Below are 20,718 nucleotides of genomic sequence, written 5' to 3'. Positions count from 1 at the left end.
CGCATCACAACATCACAGGCACTCGCTCCGCCCGTGTACAGCTGTGTGATGTGTGCGCCTAGCTGGCAGTTTCCCTGGCTGGAGTTATTTCCAAGTTGAGGGTATATTGTGAGCAACATTATGATAAAATGTGTTTTTCCATCAACTCTGATTTATAATTGATTCATATAGAGCTGGTTGTTTATACGGTCAGTACACATCATGCAATATAGAAACTGCAATTCAGTCTGCCATCTTTGACAGACAACATAGTGAGTATGGAGACCGCTCTTCAGCTGAAGGGCTCCGGGTCGAGCCCCCTCTCCAGCAAGAATCCGCCCTGCTGAAGAGCCCTTGAGCAAATCACTCCGTGCCTACTAGCTCCAGCGAGGCCGGTCGGTATAGCTCAAACCACACCTGACCTCTGACCTTCCTGCAGGGAGGAAGCCACGGGAATGGCATTATATGTTTTGCGGTGTGGTGGCTTCGCGAGACCCAGCGCTCACATGCTAGTGTGAGGCATGAATTCCAAATACGCTGCAATGGTTCCGACGGATCAGATGATGTGACTCAGTGTGTCAAACTAATTTTAGAACATGATGATGTCTTGTAAAGGGGCAGAGCGGTTCTCCTGCAGCATGGGGGAGGGGGGGGGGGGGGGGGGGGTGTATTTTTTGTTCTCTGTGCCTCTGAAAGCTTACCCAGTTTAAATTTGACCAAGTGTATCTCCTTCCCGGCCTCATCATGTTGTTCAAAGGTATAAGATACGTGGGCAATTACTACCATAAAGCCAGGCTTTGCTGAGCTCTGGGCCCACTTCACGTCTGTAATTGACTTTTTCTCCCCCCCGATCTGAAGCCACAAAGTCTTAATGGCGAAGGCTCAGTGTGCCAAATGGTTTCATTACATACAGAAACCATTACCTTTGGCACAAAAGAACCGCAGCTTAGGCAAAGGGGACGCGCACACACAAGGGAACATACACACCGATCCCACACGTACACACATCCGGTAGTAATGTCGTGTTTCATCGTAGAAAATGGATCCTTCTTATCATACTGCAGAGGTCAGGGGTCTTTGGTGTTGTGGAGCCAATATGTTCGAGCACTACCAACACTAATACCACATATAAACACCTGAGGTGTGTTTCAAGCCGTAAACGGCATAGCACGGCTCATAGTTTGAAGAGGCGCATCGTGTCCTGTGGTCAGCGGTTTCGCGAAATGCTGTTGAGTAGTTGACGTGAGCAGCTGTTGTGCGAACCGACACGTCAACCCATTTCACAGCAACAGTGCTCGGGAGTCTGGGATATTATGATGAAGTGTTGCTGAAACTGGGGTGGCCTCAGTATTGTGAAGCTGCTGTATTTGTACTCCGTTAGCGGCGCGTAACTCCATCGCTAAAATTACTTTTAACAGTCGTACACGTGCGATGTTTCAGTGTCCAAAAAGTGTGACGTTATTTGAGTGTTACATTATCATTTCAGTGTTGCCGCAACACTGCTGCAGTCCTTCTCAGTATGTCGTATTTGCACAAAGAATAACTGTGAATGCCCAGATTAAACCAATTTTGTTTTGCACTTGCCTGAAGTAGAGGGATTCACCAGAGACAGACTGTAAATAAGAAAGGTGAAAATTGATGCATCAGACGCCGAGATATCCGGATCTTTTTTTAGTCCCTGCGGTTCAAGCGCCAACAACACCGGATCCTACAATTCCCATAATGCAAATTGTCTTTCATTAGACCCTCTCTCTCATTTAAAATCTGTCGCCTTCAAGTTCAAGCCGAGATAATGATCATCGTGCTATGTGAGTAAATTAGTTTGATGTGTGAAATCAGCCGGAGTGCCCCTTTAAGAGCGTGGTCAAGTTCAAATTCAACAACCTGACTTCCCTAGCATCCATTTATATAATCTAAAAGTCAACTTGATGCGCAAAAGACATGTGGCAATACTTTTAAGAGATAACAAAGGAATAAAATGTCGCTATGGATGAATGCGTCTTCATGCTTCTACTCGAGTTCTTTGTGTCATTTTTCCAGCGTCTCCACCGCGGCCGCTCTATTTCCAGCACACCGCTCGGCGTCCTGTTCACCGCGTGACCTTTTGTGGCGCGTGCACAGAATCCAAACGCAGACGTCCACATGACAAAGATCCATTGGAATGATTGACAAGCAACCCAGCTCTGTTAATCAAGTTATGCTTACTCTGATTAGGACCTTAATGCGAGTAAGATAACCCGGTTAAGGTGTTTACATGAGAGTTGCAATAATATGCGTATTGCATTAGTCTGGTTATAATTGAATTATTGGTGTGCATGCAAATGCTCTCTCGCTCCCTCTCTGGCTCATTCCCAGACACCAGTCTCTTTATTTCATGTTGGGGGGGGGGGATCTCTGTGTGTACTGTAGGTCCCCGTTGATCAGAGGAGAGGTGAGACATGAGCATGTGTGTAACAGTTCATATGAACAGCCACCTGGCTCTCTCCAGCTCTGTGATTCATGCCTTTGATAACAACAACCCAGAGATGCTTTCAACAACAACAAAGTAGCGCTGAAGGATGACAACAATGGGACACTTGTCAGTCTGGAGATGAAAAGATGTCTTGCTAGGTGCCTGTCTCTTTTGTAACTTTGATATATACAGTATATCTTTTTTTTTCTGTCTTTTTGTTTTGTTTATTTGTCTCTCCGTGTTTCCCTACATCTTATCAAAGGTTATTGATGAAGCAAAATGTGAAGTGGAGTCAGTTTTCCATCTCTGACAGAACGCCTCCCTCCTCCTCTGCGAAGGCGGCAGTGTGCTTCGCTGCCTCCGCTATGACTTATCAACAGACTTATTTCCGCTGGCTTGTCCTTCTTACTGTCATACAGTGACAGGAAAAAAAACATGCATCTCCTGGAGGATTTCTTCTATTTCTTACATCGGATTTGCAGTGAACAGTGACACCTATACACTCCTTTGATGCAAATGCAAAATAGAAAAATCTTAGGATAATTAGTAATTAGATTTTTTCGAGGCAAACAGCCAGGAGTGGTTTTTTTTCTTCTTTTAAATCAATCTTCTGTTTGGTTTCCATTTATCTGTTTACAATGAGATTAGCCCGGTTTTGACAGAAACCTGGATAAATTAAATTATCTTGACACGTCCATAATCCATCATTAAAAACATTTTGGTTAAGGCAGTTCAATTTACAACTACACATTTCAGAGTCCGCGAGTAACACAATTCATCTCCTTAGCTATTAGACTTACTGTACGTTTGACATTTGAGCACTTTTACTTATTTTTCATTACTTTATTGTCGGTATAGGTATTATCGGTTGAACTGAGTAATATAATCTCTGGTCTTGAAATATTTCTTTGTGTCCAGAATATCTTCCAGAGTTCCATGAGAATTAATTGCACACCTGTGTCCTGACCTTATTTCTCCCTCGATCTCTCATTCTCTTTGTCTTCTCCTCTCTTTGTCTTCTTCTTCTTCTGCTACTGATGTAGCTGCTGTCCTTCTCTGCTCATCCGTCTCACTCATCTCGGCTCTCCACCGTTCATCTCTCTCTCTCGCTCCTTCTGTCTGCCGCCGAAGCCGACTACAGCTTCAGGCTGAAAGGCTTGTTCACAAGCCTCTTTCCAAAACCACTGTGTTAACCAGCGTAGCATGAAACCCCTGTTAGCCAGCAAGTTAACCCTGGTTAACGCCATGTCAATGCTTTATTTAATAAGCGCTTCTGGGAATTTCCTTCTTCTTGGTCAACAAAAAACATTGATACTGCACTTTATTCACACTTTCCAAACATTAAGTGTGTAATGTACTTTTGCTTACTTTACTCCATTTGGGATTTCCACTGAAAATGAAGTGCCCTATTAGTTTTCAGAGAGATATTAATAAATGGGAATGTGCTACTTCGTCCATAGGGCTGCCGTAGAATATCAGCTGTCCCTGGGCTCCTCCTGTGCATTAGAGAGTTGACAGTTCTTCTTATAGCCGAAATGAGCGGAGTGCTCTGTGACTGATGGGGCTCCTTTGTCAATGACGGGAGGGGAGCTGCTACTGGCAGTTTTGGGCCAAAGAACAGTACAGATTACATTAACATCAGTCAAGCTGTTGTCAGACGGGTGGGACATAAATAGGACCTCATTGATGCATAATGCAACAACTTTTCACTGTGATGTTTTCTGAGTAATAGGATCAGAAAAGTGGCTAGAGAGGCATTACGCCAAAGACCTGCAAAGATGTACCACAAATAGTGCTTTAGGAGTAAAACCAGAGTAATGTTAAGGATTAAGGAGTTTATAAGCACAAGTTAAGATCATACACAAAATTCACCTTGATTCATCATGTAGTGTTGAACTGCTTTGAGTGGTCGGAAGACTAGAAAAGCGCTCTACAAGTACAGTCCATTTACCATTTACCATTTACCATACTCTGGTGATGAGTCATTGACACAATGTGGGGCCCAGCGTGGGTATCTCATACTTTGCACGTCAGCTGGATTCTCACGATGTCACAAGATCGCGGGATCACATATCACACGACCAATCCACTCTTGCCAGGCTTTAAGTGATGCTGCAGCACGGACCAATCAGCGTCCTGTGAGGAGCTACTTACGTGTGGCTTAGATGTATGCGAGAAGACACGGAGCGGCGGCGGTTCGTCCTGAACGACAATGGTGATATCGGAACTGGCGAGTAGTTCTTCATGGAAGGACGAGAAAAGAACAACACCGAAGGCTTTTCCCGATGGAAAAGATGTTTTTGCTCTTCTCCCGACTGGCTTTGGCAAGAGATTAATTGACAGATGGTTCATCCAATCAGCCGCCAAGTATTTTTGAAAGGGCCTGCCCTTTTCTAAACCGTTTCTAATGACGGCTTCTCAGATGGCTCGGTGTATCAAACCAGCTGGCGGGTCTGCTTAGGGTATCTCAGGGCATAGTGACGAACTGACGTGGCAATTCTGTGGTTGAAAGCATGCAATGCAACCGCAAAGCAGCGTAAACTCATGGTGACATTAGCAGGAATACATCATCAGTGGTCGTGACGGGGGCTAGAATTAATTTGACCAATCATATCACCTCGTTCTCTCTACTTTAAAAGAGGTATGATATTCAGCAAAGTGCTTTGACAGTTGTGGAGAAAAGAAAGCTTTTGACCTGGCCTGTGCAGGCAGGAAACCTTGACACGAAAATTGCACCGTGCTGTTTGATCACTGTGACACTGCCCCTACTGCGTCTCTCCTCCTACTTCAGTACAGTCAAGTTCACAGAGACTCACAAAATACAGGTGCAGGCAGAAAAGAGCCGGTGTGCACCCAAGAAAAATGCTAGTTTCCAGGCACAGCGCTGCAGTGTGTGCTGTGCACCATCATGAAGATATGAATGCATATTGTGCACGGGGCCGACAATACCATGAATTGGACGTGCAATTCTGTTCGGCAAGTTGCTTTTAGCTGACAGGGATATGGACACATGGGGAGGTAACAGTTCAGCATCAATTTCTGAATGTCGGTCAATATTTGCAAACCGTGGAGTTGAACGGATAGAACTCGACAAGTCAGTGTCAAAGTTGTAAGGACATTTTGGTAGAAAGAATAATCTCAGACTGGAAAATAGATGTTAGAAATTTGCAACTGTTTTTGTTGTGAATATGAATCCTTTTATATATATATATATATATATATATATATATATATATATATATATATATATATATATATATATATATATATATATATATATATATATATATATATATATATATATGAAATTCTAATGTTTGTGTTGAGAAAGTGTAATTCTTTTTGCTTGGAGAGAGGGCGAAATGAGATTCTCGGCAGTGCTGATCTTTCTTTAGGTCTAATCTGTCTTCCTTTGTGTGTGCTCTCCTGGAGAAGGCTGAATTTCTGTGCTACAGGCTCGAGGAGCGAAAGCTGGGGACAGTTCCCCGGAGTCCGGACACCAAAGGCCCCCGGGCATCCACAGCTCATAAACAGATGTGTCCTTGTCCCCAGCCAAGCGCAGCCACTCAAGTGGCAAAGCAGGGGCCCAATAATTGTGAAGAATTGAAAGCTAAATATTGGCTTTATCTCCTCAGTAATAAAAGGGCCATGAAATTGATTTAATGCTGCAGCGCTTCTCTTGGGTGGCTTCTTACAGCGTGAGCACAAAACAATGAGCAGCAGCCATCTATTAATTAACCCACCTAATCCTGCAAAGTTAATCTCTCACCACAACTTTGCCCGCAACTAACTTCCAAGCCAGTGGGTCTATTGGGGGTGTCATGACAATGGCAGAGCGGGGAAGATGGATTCAGCACTTAGGAAAGGAGAGAGAGAGGGGGGAAGAGGTGGAGTGTGCTGCATGAAACACTGTTCCGCCCAGCAACCGTGGGGACTGTAAGTGGAAATGCAGGGGTGCATGGCCATCATTAGCATAGTATCAGAGTTGATTTGTGTTTTTGTGAAAAGAGGCAGAGAATATCATTTGAGCTGTACGAATCAGTTCCCCGTGTGGCAGCGGCAGCAGCGGCTGATTTTAGTTGCCTTTTGTCGTCTTTTCCCCTGTTATTTTTTTCCCCTTGCCGCCTCGGCCCCTTATTCTCTCTTGAGCTGTTCGACGGTTGGGAGGAAAAGTGACATTTCTTTCTCTTCTTCACCTGCCTGCCTGTCGCAACATGATGGCACCTCACACCCAACACACACATTCATGGTCGCATTGTGTCGGCCGAGTTGTGAATTACCTCCTTCTCAGCCGGCTGATGAAAAGCTATGTGTTTTTCTCTTTGGCTGCGGCTCATCTGACCCTGCCCTGTCACCCCCCCTCCTTCCTCCCTCTCATCTCGTCTTTTGTGTGAGCCCCTCTTGGTGGAATAGCAGTACAAGGCTGACTCGGAAAATAGGTCACCCACTGGTGCACTTCTCACCTCCACAGCTTTCAAAAAAATAATTCTCGAAGGTGTCCTGTGCCATTTTGTAATGTCTAAACCACACAGTCTCCAGCATATGGCCAAAACATAGAAGAAACGCACACATGCACACACATTCATCTGAAAAAAAAGAAGAAATTAAGAAGGAATCCAACTGAGGGAATTTGAAGATCTTTTTTTTCTTCTTCTTCTTTTTTTGCTAGTGAGGAAAGCATTTCCTGTGGAGATAATTTTAGGATACTGATTAGACATAGACGGTGTTGAGCCCAGAGTGAGGAATCTCATCACCACCGCTAATGACATGCCATTCCTGTGCTGAGAGAGGAGCCCAGGCCCTGGGCATGGACTCGCCTCTGTCAGCCACCTCTAGCTACAGTGTTCATTAAGGCTAACAATGTAATTACAATTCACAGATACTGCGTCGGCTTAATTACAGACTGATTATTAGGCTGATATTTGCAGGAATAATCAGACCCTAAAGAAGGGGATTTGTATTTGCATGGTAGTAAGTCCTTACAGTTATTATGGTATCATAAACTGACAATTTGGACAGATTTATGAATGTTTTTAAAGCTTCACAAATCTCAGCGTTGGAGTACTATAAATATTTACCAAAGAAGAAACACGCACAAGAGACTTGTTCAGTCTTCACAACAGATTGAAGTCTCCTCTGAATGACGAATCTTCCAACAGGTGTCTCCATTTGATTCGACATATTTCTCTACCGTGCGTCTTCTACCTGAATAGCCCAGCAAAGAATGTGGAATACTTTGCCCCGTGCATCAATGTGGATGATTCGGATTCCATAGAAAGCCCCAGTAATTGGGAGCACTCCTGAACAAAATGCAGGGATGGTCCCCGAGTGGTCGGGCTACAATGCCCGTGTCTGTGCAGCTCAGAAGTGGCTGTAATCTTTCATCCAAAGCATGTGACATAAACACCCTCCAGAGCCGAATGCTTTCACTAATATAATCAGGGACTTGGTGAATCGCGAAAGTCAGTTTACTCACAGTTTTACGGATGAATAAGAAGTTGCACCTTTTCAGACGGACAGAAATGTTCTATGAAAATCGAGAGGATATGAATTTAAAGCACATACTGTATATAATATATATTCCAATATTATCACCCTGATGTACGTTAATGTTCATGACTTTTTAAACCATAAATCAAAGTTTTTGTGCCATCGTTTTGATATAATTTGAAATTAGCCTCATGATGATCACGACGAGCCCATTGAAGCTGCACAAGTTCTTTCTATTTCAGTGTGATATTCGGTGAATTGCTCCTGGCTATCCCTCTGTTTCTCCGTATGGATCAGTGGGTCTGCAGGGTTTTGAATATCACAGTGGGTTCAGTGAGAGTCGGCTGATAGATGTCGCCCTGACATGAGCCCCAGTCTTTGACAGCTATGGTTTTTATCCCGTAGCTCAGTGCTGGTATCAACATTCTCCTGTAGCTCTGGGACGTACTCATCCATGTGCAGGAAGTGATGCGTGTGTGTATGTGTGTGTGTGTATGTGCCTGCAGGCTTCCCAGCGACAGCATACGGACCGGTGGCGGCAGCGGCGGTAGCAGCAGCGCGTGGCTCAGGTAGGGGGGCCCGTGGAAGAGGCGGCTACTTGGCGTACCCACAGAGCACAGGGCCAGGTAAACGCTCTGTCCATGTTCTGTGTGGCTGCTGCTCTCTCCAACTTCTCCTGCTCTGCTTCTCCCCATAGACATAGTCCCCCGAGGCCCCCATGCACACACATCCGGCAACGATTTGAGTTTAGACTGACACCATCGTACACACGTACAGTAGAGATTTCTATCCAGGGCCTCTCTGTGTACATGGTTCCACTGTTAAAACTGTTACTTTGATTTGACTCCAAAAAATAAACACGTGAGGCAACATTTTCTGTAAGTTTAGTGAACTATCAGGGAAAACTTAATAATATACAGTTAATGTAACACAAAAAATTGAGTGCAGCCTACATGAAAAAGCCGAGGCACTGAGATTATTAATATGATTAAAGTCAGCATATGCAATACATCAGACTATTTTCTTTCTGTGTATTGCATAAAGTCTACATTAAATAATTAGTTAACATTCAATATGCGTTTCAACGAATTCATTGAATTAACGTTAATTTTAATAATTGAATAAATTAAGTAATTGTTAGTTTCACCAACTTAATCTTAAGCACGCAAACATAATAAACCAAATCAGAGGTAAAAAACTTCTGAGACATTAGAATAAAAAATTTAAAAAACTGTTCCCTCCAGACGAATTACAATTTGACCCTGCAATGTGTCCGATATCAGTTTCCAGAGTTAAGTCAGGACATACAGCTATCTTAAAAACCCTTCACAGTACATAACTCCTGCATAACACTCCTTCTGGAACATATGACTAACTTAACTAAGCTTTACAGGCACTGCACAGTGCTGACACATGGACTGAGTGTCCCAAGAAAGTTGCCAGTAATCAGTTTCCAAAAGTCCCAAAAAGACGATTTTAAAGTGCAGCTCAATGTCTCATTTATAAACATATTTCATTAAACCATGAACTTAAAAAAAAAAAACACCCCACACCATTAAGAGAAAAACTTTCTGCTCCACACTGTACCTCACTGGAACACTCAGTATGAACACACGTACTTTAGAACACGGGAAAAAGCACAAGCCGTGTCGGCCCAGCAGCCATGTTTGATTATCTAAGCCAGTGTTTTCAGTCTCTCAAGGAGTCTTTGAAAAACTTCAGAGGTCTGAAAAGTTTGGGAGGATTTTACTCTCTGCAAGACACACAGATTACTATCTAACTGTGCACTATGTCACATTTGTTAATGAAAGCATACATATCAATTCAAGAGGGCTGAGACGGACGCTTTCCAACAGTCTCAGGGAAGTTTTGTTAGAACCTTTTCACACTTTCACCTCACGTGACGGATGCCATTTGCACACACTTGCTAGTTGCTACACTGACCTACTGCTCGTCCTTGGAGGTATACAAAGTACAAGAGGCATCATCCGACATGATAAAACAGAGAAGAGCACTCCTATTCAAGGCATTTGTGTAACCGCAGCCTGTGTGAGGCAATCAAGTCATGACTTTAACAACAATACTTTCAAATCGCCAATCGATATCATTTCTAATTCTATTTCTGTAAAACTTAATTAAGCGTTAGCAAAAATATTTTAACCACTTTTGCATAAATACTAGAAAATATCTCAAATAAATAAGAAAACAATAAACAAAAGCACTACTAGTATGTTCCCCTTATAACCATTTCCATTACATTTCTCCAAAATAAACCTTTAACCCTTTTGGCTTTAACGTAAACCTTCCTTTCTCTAACTAATCCCTCCACACTCACTGCAACTGAAATACAAAACAATCTTCTTTAACCAAAAGTAAAACAATGCAGCTCTAAGTCTTTGCTTCGGAGCTAATGGCCTAAAACAAATGTCTGCTGATTCAAGCTACCAATAAAAAAAGAACAAAAAACACACGTGTAATTTAAGTTTATAGCCACAAGTCCATGGGATGTTACCTGAAGCATGAGCAAGGGAAAGAGGGAGAACAGAGGAGGATTGATGGGTAAAAGCTGCGAGTAGATTTCAGGCCGGACGCTGCAGCAGACCAACGCGGCGCTCTGACCGGCAGCAACAGGAGACATCTCCTCCTCACGGGGTCCGTAGACTGTAGACCCTCGTCCCCTCTCTGCCCGATGAATACAAATGCCCTTCACCTCAGTCCCTTTAATCAATCAATCATTCAAAAGACATGGTCGCTCATACTTTGCCAGTTAGATTACGCATAAAATACAACAGTCTAAAAGTAGGTTACAGCTATTCAGGGATTATTCCTTTGAGATCTCCTTGCAGCAAACATTTTGTGAATTAGTACAGGTTCAAAAAAAATGTTTGCGAATTAGGCAATACACTTTGTCTAAATATTTGACTGCCAGGAGAATATTTCTCAATGTTTTGTTTGTCGTTAGACATGGTATGTTAAGATCACCATTCATGGTGAAGTAACCCTAGTTATAGTGACATGTCAGCAGTACCACAATTTACACTAAAGCTAGTCCTGTTTACTTGTCATGCTACCGCTCTTCTTCACTTTTCATGTACTCTTCTATCTATCCGGTATCTGGTGAAAGCACCCTGAACCTTGGACACTTTACTAATGACTGTTTGCCATGTGGTTGCTGCGCCGATTTAAATCGTATCTGCACCTGTATGCTGCGGGGTACGAGTAAATACTAATGTTTAAAAATTCAGGTAGAAAGATAAGTCTGTGGCTCAGACATCAACTTCCAATACAACACACTCCGTTAACGCGTGATTACAAGCGCACACACCGTATTCACATACAGACAAATATCTCCCAAGAGATGTGTTCCAGAAAACAGGAAGCCGGTTTCTTGCTGTCTTAAACACAGCATCGATTGACTTGTTGGCTTCATTTGGACATCCTGCTTTCTGCTCCTTAACAACTGTAGATCATTCAATAGCTGTCAATAATCGCTCCCCTGACTGAACACACAGCCTCCAGGCTTTAGTGCAGAGTGTCTCTCCTAATCAGACGCGCAATTAGAAGCTCGTTGGTAAAACTCTGTTTTAATTGTAACTCGGATGCTGTCTGCGCTGTGCAGTCCCTCGCAGACATACAGTCAGTAGACCGCTGCTAATGTCACGTGCTGCGGCACCTGACGATGCACACACGTGCACGTGAGAACACACAGGCGGCGACGGCACGAGTGGCTGAAGTGCACGCGTACCACCTACAGGCGCACACGCGTACAGACAAAAACAAATTCCCCCGTCTGTCCTCATTTGCACTAAATTCAAATCAACACGGGGAACACTGGAAGCCAATCAGATGCTCGGTCTTGCACGTCGGGCTATTTGATTTTGCATTTTCAAAACAAACAATTTGCCCAACAATTGCAATGAACATCACCAAGAAGCAGGAATGTTGATTTGGTGTTAGCAGCAGCCAGGAAGCAAGAGACGTGATGGCAACCATTATGTACAGTTTAATTCTGACAGCTGCAAATGGAAGGGAGACGAGTAAATGACTATGAACAGGGGGAGGGGGGGGGGGGGATGTGGGTGGTAAACAGTGACATCATGGGCCTGTTTTAGAGTACTTAGACTGCCATGAGGCAGCAAAACATCACTCAGGGAAATAGCCATGCTCCCTATGTCTATGGCAGAATCTGTCTGCAAAGCATTATCACAATAACAGCAAGCCAATCTGGAACATGGATGTGTTATTAAAAAATAAATAAAATCAGCTGTATCCTAATATTGTTACCATTTCTTAACTGTTTCATTCTCTAGAGGAAAGCGTCACCAATGCCTCTTGATGATGTAACAGGTCCGGTCCTTCGTTCTGTGCTTTGTGGATTTGTGACTTGGTAGAATGAGGGTTTCCGGCACAGCCTCACTTACTCTTTGACAATGAGTGACAAATGGTTTATTGATGATTTATCAAGTGTTTGAGACGGTGCTAATAGCGCACTGCTACATGGCTGAATACACTCAGCGGTCTCTTCTCTCTATGCAGACACAGACAGAACAGAGGACACAGATTGTTAAGGCTTGACCTTCCTCTCTGTGTGTATTGTCCGGGGATGTTGCTGCATCTCCGTCCTATCATGTAATCTAATTTGCAGCATACTCGGGGCCCAAAATCAACTCGGGATTGGAAATAGCAATTCTAGAGGTTTATTTATTCATTTATTTGCCGAATTTTCTAATTTTAGTGCAGACGAGGGTTTTTGTTGTGAAGAAAAAAGAAAAGAAAAAAACATATATAAGCTGTAAGTGTGGATTCTTTGTGCTTTGACTCCACCTACAGTTCCCATAGAGCACCACATATTATATATAGTGTGTATACTTTGACCCAGTAGGTGGGGTGCATCAGGAGTGGGGTGTCACCTAAAGTGGCAGTCAAGTCAAGTTAAATGTCACAAAAAATAAATACAAAATACATAAACATTCCTGAATATATATCCCAAATATAATTATACCGTAACCATGTTTATTATTCAGATATGTGTTTCTTCACAAGAAACCCTTTTTCTGCAGGTATCACTTTTCTTGGGCTGTGAGGGATGTTTGTCAGCAACACACACAGAGAGCGTTGTAAACATGGGAGACATTTTCCATCCCTGACAGAGGGCACTTTCACACTACTCCCAAAGCTCAACAGACAAAATGACAGCATGCTGACTTCCCCCTCTATGACAGGCCAGTGCTGATGACAAGGTGTATTTTTCTCTGGAGTACCAAAGCAAGAAACATAGACTCTGCACCATCTTAGAAAACTCTGCTCCATCTATATTTGTATTTGTTTATCATATGTTCAAATTCCCATCGAGCTACCAGAGAAGATCTTATTGCTTATTTGTTTTCACATTTGCATAATTTGACTTTCTCTAGTAGGTTTGCTTTTTTAAATACTGCACAAATACAATAGTTTGAGGTGCAGCTTGAAGTTAAGAGTCTCACATTTTAAGGCAGGAAAAATTCCCCAGTTATCAAAGTCGCGGTTACGTCTTATAGGAAAGACGAAGCAACGTGTTTTATTTAGTAAAAGTTGAATCTGAGATGGTGTCAGTCCAGATGCTTTTTGAAGAGGTTGGTCTTCAGTCGGTATTTGAAGGTGGCGAGGTATCTTTGCTGCCCTGATCTCTACCAGGAGCCTGTTGAGCCACTAAAGAGCAAGAACAAGGACTAGCCTTGACGCGCGTCTGTGAGGACGTTTGAGAGACTTTTGGCTCCAGGCGACGAGTAGATCTGAGAGATGTGGCTACTGCACAGAGTTTACCATCGCCTGGAGCTAGAGAAGGTGCTGGCCCAAACATGGCTTTATAAGCTGGTCGCACCGATTTTAACCTTGGTTTGAACTACTGCAGGGTGCCACTGGAGGATGCAAAGGGCAGTCACTTAATTTCAGTGGGAGGGGCCGAACATCTGCATAGTAGAGCAGAAAGGAGGAAATTGCTAATTTGGAGGTGACTAATGCATGCACCAGCACCTGGGCTGCATTGTGGACACGTATAATCTGCTGTTGGTATGAAGGATGAACCTGCATAAATGTGCCACTGCTGCCACTTACAATGAATGTCAGGTAGTTTATACGTGAACATTATTCTAATACGAGATGTTTATCTCAACAACAACAACAACACTATTTTACACATTCTTTAAAAGAATGCAGTAGACACATGTGACATTTGCTGTGCTATAGGATTGTCAGATAAAAGCAGAGTCAAATGCAAGTGATGCAGATGGTTCTGACAGTCCAGGGAACTTCACAGGTCCCAGTCTACTCTGGTTGAGTGTTTTCCTGAGGCCCTCTGAGCTTTCTGCGAAGCTCAAAATGTCAGTCTCAGATCTCGGCTCTACCTGCAGTGTACTCAAAGCCCCATTCAGCTGCTGTTAGAGGACTGGGTACTTGCTATGTACACGGCGTCTTGACTTGACTCAGGTGTTAAAAACTGCAATAGAGTTGGCTCTGGTCAGAGATATTGGACTGCTGTTTAGATTGCAGAGGTGTCTCTGGGAGTCCGGAAGGTCTCTGCGTTCTTAAAAGCCCATTCCTCCCCTCAGTCGGTTGTTGCTCTTCTTTGTTCTTTTCTCTCTTTTGTTCTACCCACTTCTTCTCCCGCCTCCTTTTTTTCTTCACCAATGAAAAGAAGGAGACTCGTGTGACAGACATTTCCAAATTAAGATCATTATCAATTTCCTCCCAACAAGCTCTGTGATCTTCAGCAGTGCCAGAGAGAGGAGACCATGGATTGGCTGTGTGCACTGGTCTTAATCAATCTGGCTCTTTGTGAGCTCAGGTCCATTTGTCCCAGATGCTAATCTACAGAGCTCAGCTCTGAGGCCAGAGGCGCTTTACATGTATTTGGTGCAAAATAACATGAGCAGGCATGCCAAGCTCATCCCGCCTGGGTTTTTTGTCTGAGGCCCAGGGAAAGATGTGACACATCGGGGAGGGCAAAGTGTCCCTTTGCGCCTCCGCCACGAAGCGATGCCTCTCACAGCTGTGGGTAGCAGATGCTCCGAGGTTACAGGCACAGGCCTTTAGGGACATCGCCACTCTGCCCTCCAGGGGGCTGCACACGTAACACACTCTCCAAAGAAAACTCACCGAGGGCTTAATGGGAGTACGGTATGAACTACAGTATGCGTTGTCTCCTTCCTAATCAGTACAGGATTTTCTGTTTCATTGGCATCGCACAATTCATTTTGAAGAGACATTTTACAATCTTTTTACTTATTTGTTCGTAATAATAATGACATGCAGATTGCAAAGTCAATTACATAAGTTTCCCGCCTTCCTACTTCAATACACGACAGCATTTTGTACAACTCTGAGATAAATGCCAGCAAATATCATTTTGTAAGATGCTGGAAGATTTGGCAATCTATTAACACACAATATCTGAGTGAGCGTTGCTGGAAATTGTAATTCCTCTTCCAGTAAATTCATATTGTCCTTCCCCCCTGCATCTAAGTGACCATTAGATGTAGCCAGTATCACTCTCAGATTTCAGTTATAGTGAGTCCTATATTTCTTCAGATCACATAAGCCTCACCAGACATGTTTGAAAAAAAAAAAAAAGTGTTCAGCCAAAAGGCCAGGCCTGTCAGCTCTGAGGCTGCTCAGGATGGGGGTAATCTGTGCCGACTGCCGACAACTGAGTGCCCTTTCTCAGTCCCAGCTAGACCAGATCCCCACACGGGTTCAAAATCGGCATTGAAATCATTTAGTGTGCAAATTAGTGTGCGCTGATTAGTTGCACATTGTTTGACCCACGATCCAGTGTTCACAATGCCTCTTCCTCTGTAGCTTCCCACTATCATTACCCAACCAAGGCTGCAAGGTAAACCCAAATCAGTAGCTCTGTTACGTTTCTCCATTTCTGGAACGAAACGGAAAGAAAAGGGAAGAAGAGCAGGCATAACATTAAAAGTAAAAAAATAAATAAATAAAATAAATCTGAAAGCCTGAGTATGGGTGAGTAAATGCAAGAAGAAATCATCTGTTAAAATTAATTAGCCAAGCTTCTCTGAACAGAAAATGACAAGACATTAAATATGTATTATTTATGAAATGTCTGTGCTCTCCGAAAAAGGGTGTCTAGTGCTGTTAATTACTCAGCCATTCATTCAGAAAAGATTATTTCAAATGGAAAGTGAAAAGCAAGGCTATACAGCAAAAAGAGCTGTTAGTTTCTTTCACGCTATTTTTAAATGGCATTGGTGAAAATGGAAAAGCTAATTACGGTGGCTCTGAAATTCAAAGCTAATTTGAGAAGCAGCATGTCAGGTTTATTGACATCTTCTGTAGAGTGATGTGGTTTGATGGCCACCGAGGAATCACTCCCGGCGCCGCCGAGGGAAAGGGAGGAGTGGCTGCATGAAGAATGATTCCTTGCAGAAATGGAAATAACTTATGTTAATAGATTGTTAGATTCCCCCTGTTCCCATTGTTCCCTGTAGGAATGACGGGTACATGTAAAGTATATTCAAAGAGTCGACGTATAGATGAAAAGTAAAGGCCTTTTGTTTGCGAACATTACTGATTTTAGCAATAAATATTACAAATACAGGTTTTGCTGTTGTTCAATATAAGTTGCTTCTAGTGTTACAGCAGGTTAGTTCATATGTTGAGTTTCTCTGAGATTTAATGAGAGGATAATTCCGAATTTGGTGCAGAACACTGGCGAACTTATGACAATATTTATAAGTCCCAACAGGCCAGGGAGCATGACGCTGTATTTTATCATCGGCGTGATTAGTTTTATTTTCCAACCGGTGAGAAAAAGAGCCGCAGTGCTTTCAAGGTTTGTGATTCCTCCTTAAAGGCAGTCACCTGGCAAAGTGGGAACGAGAGCAGGGCATTTATCCACTTACAGAGAGCCACCCCGATGATGTCAGTAACAGATGACTGCAAGACACTCCCCCCTCGCCGTCGCTTCGCAGCCAGCTCTGGTCACCGAGGGCAGAAGGAAAAGAGGGGGGGTGCATGGGAGATAATTACCAGTATAAATGAAGCCCTGCGAACGATTCGCACTGCTGGGTCCCCTGATCTAGTCTCCAAGGCAACCTCAGCACGCTCATTTGTTTTGTAGATGAGTAATTACATCCAATTAGTGGCCAGTGGAAAAAAAAAATGGGAGTCCAAGAAAGGCCCCATTGTTCTGGATAGATTGTGTGAATATTAATAGTGGGGAGGTCTGTGGCACAGTGATATGATCGGTGATACTCATGCAGCTGTGGGCACACTCTGCCCAGTCTCGTCCTGCAGAACTGATCGCCACTGATGAAAATATATGGCTTTGAGTTTCTGTGCCCCGCGCGTTTGTGCACGAGTCAAAACTCCTTTCTCTGTATCGGCAAACAAAAGTTTCTTACCCGAGCCCGCCGCACCTGCGGCGAGTGCGACGGCATGCCGTGTCTGAAAACTTTGCAAACTTCATTACCTGGTTAAATGTTATTCACAAAATAGAAACATCTCTTCATTTCCCCCACGGCAGAAGAAATAATATCTTCCTGCTTTTCTCACAGTAATGCTGCCTTTCTCCCTTTTTGTTCCCGCAAACATTGTTGAGGACATTGGCCATCTATAGAGAAACCTAACTGTCGATGGACATCGGGGTCCTGTATTTACGTTCAGCGTGTAGGCATCCTCGTCCACGTCGATCCGTACTGCGTGATCATACAAGTGGCAGCTTGTGGCTCAGCAGGAACCTGTAATGTGAGTTGACACAACAGGATTAAAGAAAACAAAGAGTCTGCCCAGTTTAATGTGGTTCAGTTACTTACAATTAGAAGCTTATCTCAAATGGAAAATACTTCCTTGTCCAATTTTGAAGCAACACCCACTTCAATAATTCGCTGCCAATAATATTTTGATTTAAAACTCAAAGCACTCTTAATTGAATGTGGGATTTGTCTAAATATATAAACAGTTTATTATTATCTGTCACCACATTTTTTTCTTTTCATGAGTGAAGCAATCTTTTATATATCTACCTGCAACTTGACTTCTTTAGACACAACACGGTTTATGGTCAACATGTGAAAGCAATGAAGCACAGCGAAGGTATCACGAAAGGGAAAGTAAGGCCTGTTTGCGTCCAGTCTCTCCACTGTTCTGAGCTGCTGACATATTTGGAATGGCTTCTTTATGAATTCCCAACAACACGGGTTGCTCTATTGTCAAATGTTTTTTTTCGTTATAATTATTCCATTGATTCAGTTTTCCTCATTAGCGAGGCCAATCAATGTTCTGTGACATTTGTCTAAGTGAAGTAAATGGAATGATTGGTTCTTGAGCTTTGTTCAATGTGTCAGGCATTATGGTGACGTACGTGGGAAGCCTGCCGTATTTGGAGCCTATAATTTGATGAGTGGGCAGACGGCCCACAAGTGGAGAGATCAGAGTGCTAAAAAGCATTGGCGGAGAGAGAGAAACATGGCGGGTGCTTACATTCCATTTGGCAGAAGTGGACTGTCTCACTCTGAATGGGTAGAGGTGAAGTGGCTTTGAATGGCTGTTCGCTCCAGGACCCAAAATAAAAAAACAAAAACACACAGCAGGGGGAAACCCAGCATGGAAAAGCCGGTCTCGCCAATCTCGGTCCCTCCTGAGTAGATTAACTCTGTTATCAAGGAGGTGTGAGAAGCAGCGGTTTCTTTTAATTGTAACTCTTTATATGAGCAGCTTGTCTCAGATTAAGAGGACAAGCAATAAACGCCAGCACGACTTATTGCTGAAAGACATTTTCTAAACTGTTGATAATCCGCCATCTGTGTCGAGGAGAGAATCATTGGAAGAGGCCAATCTGAGACGGGCATGGGGTACTTAGGTTATTTCACAGTCATCAATAAACATGAACGCCTATATCTCATTCACATAAAAAAAAAGAAAATGCTTTAAATTATTATTGTTAAATTATTGTTTCTTTTCATTTAAATGACAAAAGCTTCCTTCAGGTGTGTCGACCAAGAATTGTCGGTTTTGAAATGAGAAATGTATTGCCCTGTGTTTTAATGATTCTTCAGTTTTTATCTCACTCCTTGATGATCACGATCACATACGGGGCAAAGGTCAATTATGCAAAAGCCAAAATATCTAAAGCTGTGGCCTGACTGTTTGTTTAGCATGTGTTGTTATTGGTCCATTTGAATCAAGCCAAAGGTATTAAGAGTCAATGAGGAGGTTTAAATTGTGTCATGTCAGGGAGAGATAGCATGTATCCATAATTGTTACAGCTAATGTTATATGATAGAGCTGAGCGTATCATACACGGACCATATGCCAAGGGGGCCTGGCCACATGGTAGGAGCTGCTGGGGAGGGGGGGGCATGGGGGGGGCAATTAAAGCAGACAAAACTCAAGGATGTATTCTAAAAAGCGGTGTGGCGCACCACCAAGCTATGCTTAACAATCTGGACACTGACTTTGACATTGAAAGAGTTGTTTTCCACAATGATGGAGTCCCCTCCCCCTCCCCCCCCCCCCTCCCCCTCCCCTATACTGTATCTCCCAGGCCTCCCCGATTATGGGTTTTACTCTACGCCCAGTGACCAGAGGGGGGGGCCCTGCTCCTTTGCTGACTATGGCTCCCTGGGGCCCCAAGCGGCTCAGATGCTGCACAGTGAGCATGCCACCTCCGCCTGCAACTCCCCCCTCCAGCACCTACACAGCCCGGATCAATTTAAGAACCCAGGTTTGTATATGCGCATCTATCTCATCCACTTTTTGGACTTTTCAGTTTGATTCATGACATTATTCCATGCAGATGATCTAATCTTTTTTTTTTGTTTTTATAGATTTTCCCTTCTTTTGTTAAGGAAACCAAAAAAAAAAAAAATCCCCCCCCCCCCTCCCCTTAAAAATACAACCTATATAGACAGGTCTTGCTGACAAAGTAGCATATTGCATGTTCTTCCTCCTTTGTTTCAATTTGAAATGTAGATTTTCTGTTCCTTTGTGAAGTTATGTTCCAGCCCCTGCTTGCACGTACGGGGCAGACACATACAGAATGTACTCCTTCATTTGCATGTGAACAAAATAACTACTGATGATGTCGCAGAGTACACCAGGCCTCTCTAACACAGCTCAAGTTGATGTGAATTTTGAACAGCGAAGGAACGAGTTAAGTGTGGGAGTGAGAGTCGTTTCTTTTTAGTCGAGCCCTTTCAGTATTTTAAGTGTAGGAATGATTGCTCACGTTATTAGTGTGAGAGAGTCTGACTAGGAAATCAGTGGAAATGCTGCACGATGTCAGACACTTAAAAGACAACATCTTTGCATAATACAGCCATTACTCTGCAACACAAGCACATTTTCATCTTGTGCGCTTGATGTTCTCTCGTCTACCTTACGTAACCGTAGCTTTCCAAAGTACAATATGCTCCACATTGACATTTCAACACCTGCATGCAGTGTGTAAAACAAATTCATAAAGTCATGCTATATCTTTGAGAACAGACAGAAGATTATTCTTTTTTTAATCCTACAGTATTTGTATGTTAGTTATATGCTCATGATCATGTTTGCACTGACATGACGTACCACCAATGTTTACTTCATCTGAGGTAGTGGTAAGGAGGTCTCAGTTTAGTGTGGTGCCTTCACGCGATGCCTCGCTGTGGGTGACAGCGCTGACCTACACACAGCGGTTAGGCTCCCCGTCTCTGGAGACTCACGTTCCCCGCTGGGCATGAATCCTGCCGCGCCCTTCAAGTCTTGTCTTCCCCCACTTCGCAATAATAGCAAAAATATTTTAAAAAACACCC

The 20,718-nt window shown here is 43.3% G+C and overlaps 1 protein-coding gene across 10 annotated transcripts in view; it reads left to right on the top strand.

The window, feature by feature from the left end:
* The window catches only part of msi2b (musashi RNA-binding protein 2b), a 220,634-nt gene that overhangs the window by 186,128 nt on the left and 13,788 nt on the right, over nt 1-20,718 (top strand). For 4 of the 10 annotated variants that reach the window (XM_076101363.1, XM_076101360.1, XM_076101362.1 and 1 more), the window contains exons 11-12: nt 8,428-8,547; nt 19,467-19,646. In XM_076101363.1, the coding sequence (XP_075957478.1) occupies nt 8,428-8,547; nt 19,467-19,646 (300 nt within the window). The remainder of the gene's footprint in view (nt 1-8,427; nt 8,548-19,466; nt 19,647-20,718) is intronic. The other 6 variants (XM_076101365.1, XM_076101366.1, XM_076101369.1 and 3 more) reach the window with 3 other exon arrangements.

This window comes from Anarhichas minor, unplaced genomic scaffold (genome assembly GCF_050575085.1).
Source record: "Anarhichas minor isolate MPS153535 unplaced genomic scaffold, ASM5057508v1 ptg000027l, whole genome shotgun sequence".
NCBI classification, from domain to species: Eukaryota; Metazoa; Chordata; class Actinopteri; order Perciformes; family Anarhichadidae; genus Anarhichas; species Anarhichas minor.
The sequence above is the reverse complement of the archived record's forward strand: the minus strand, read 5'-3'. Positions and strand labels throughout refer to the sequence as shown.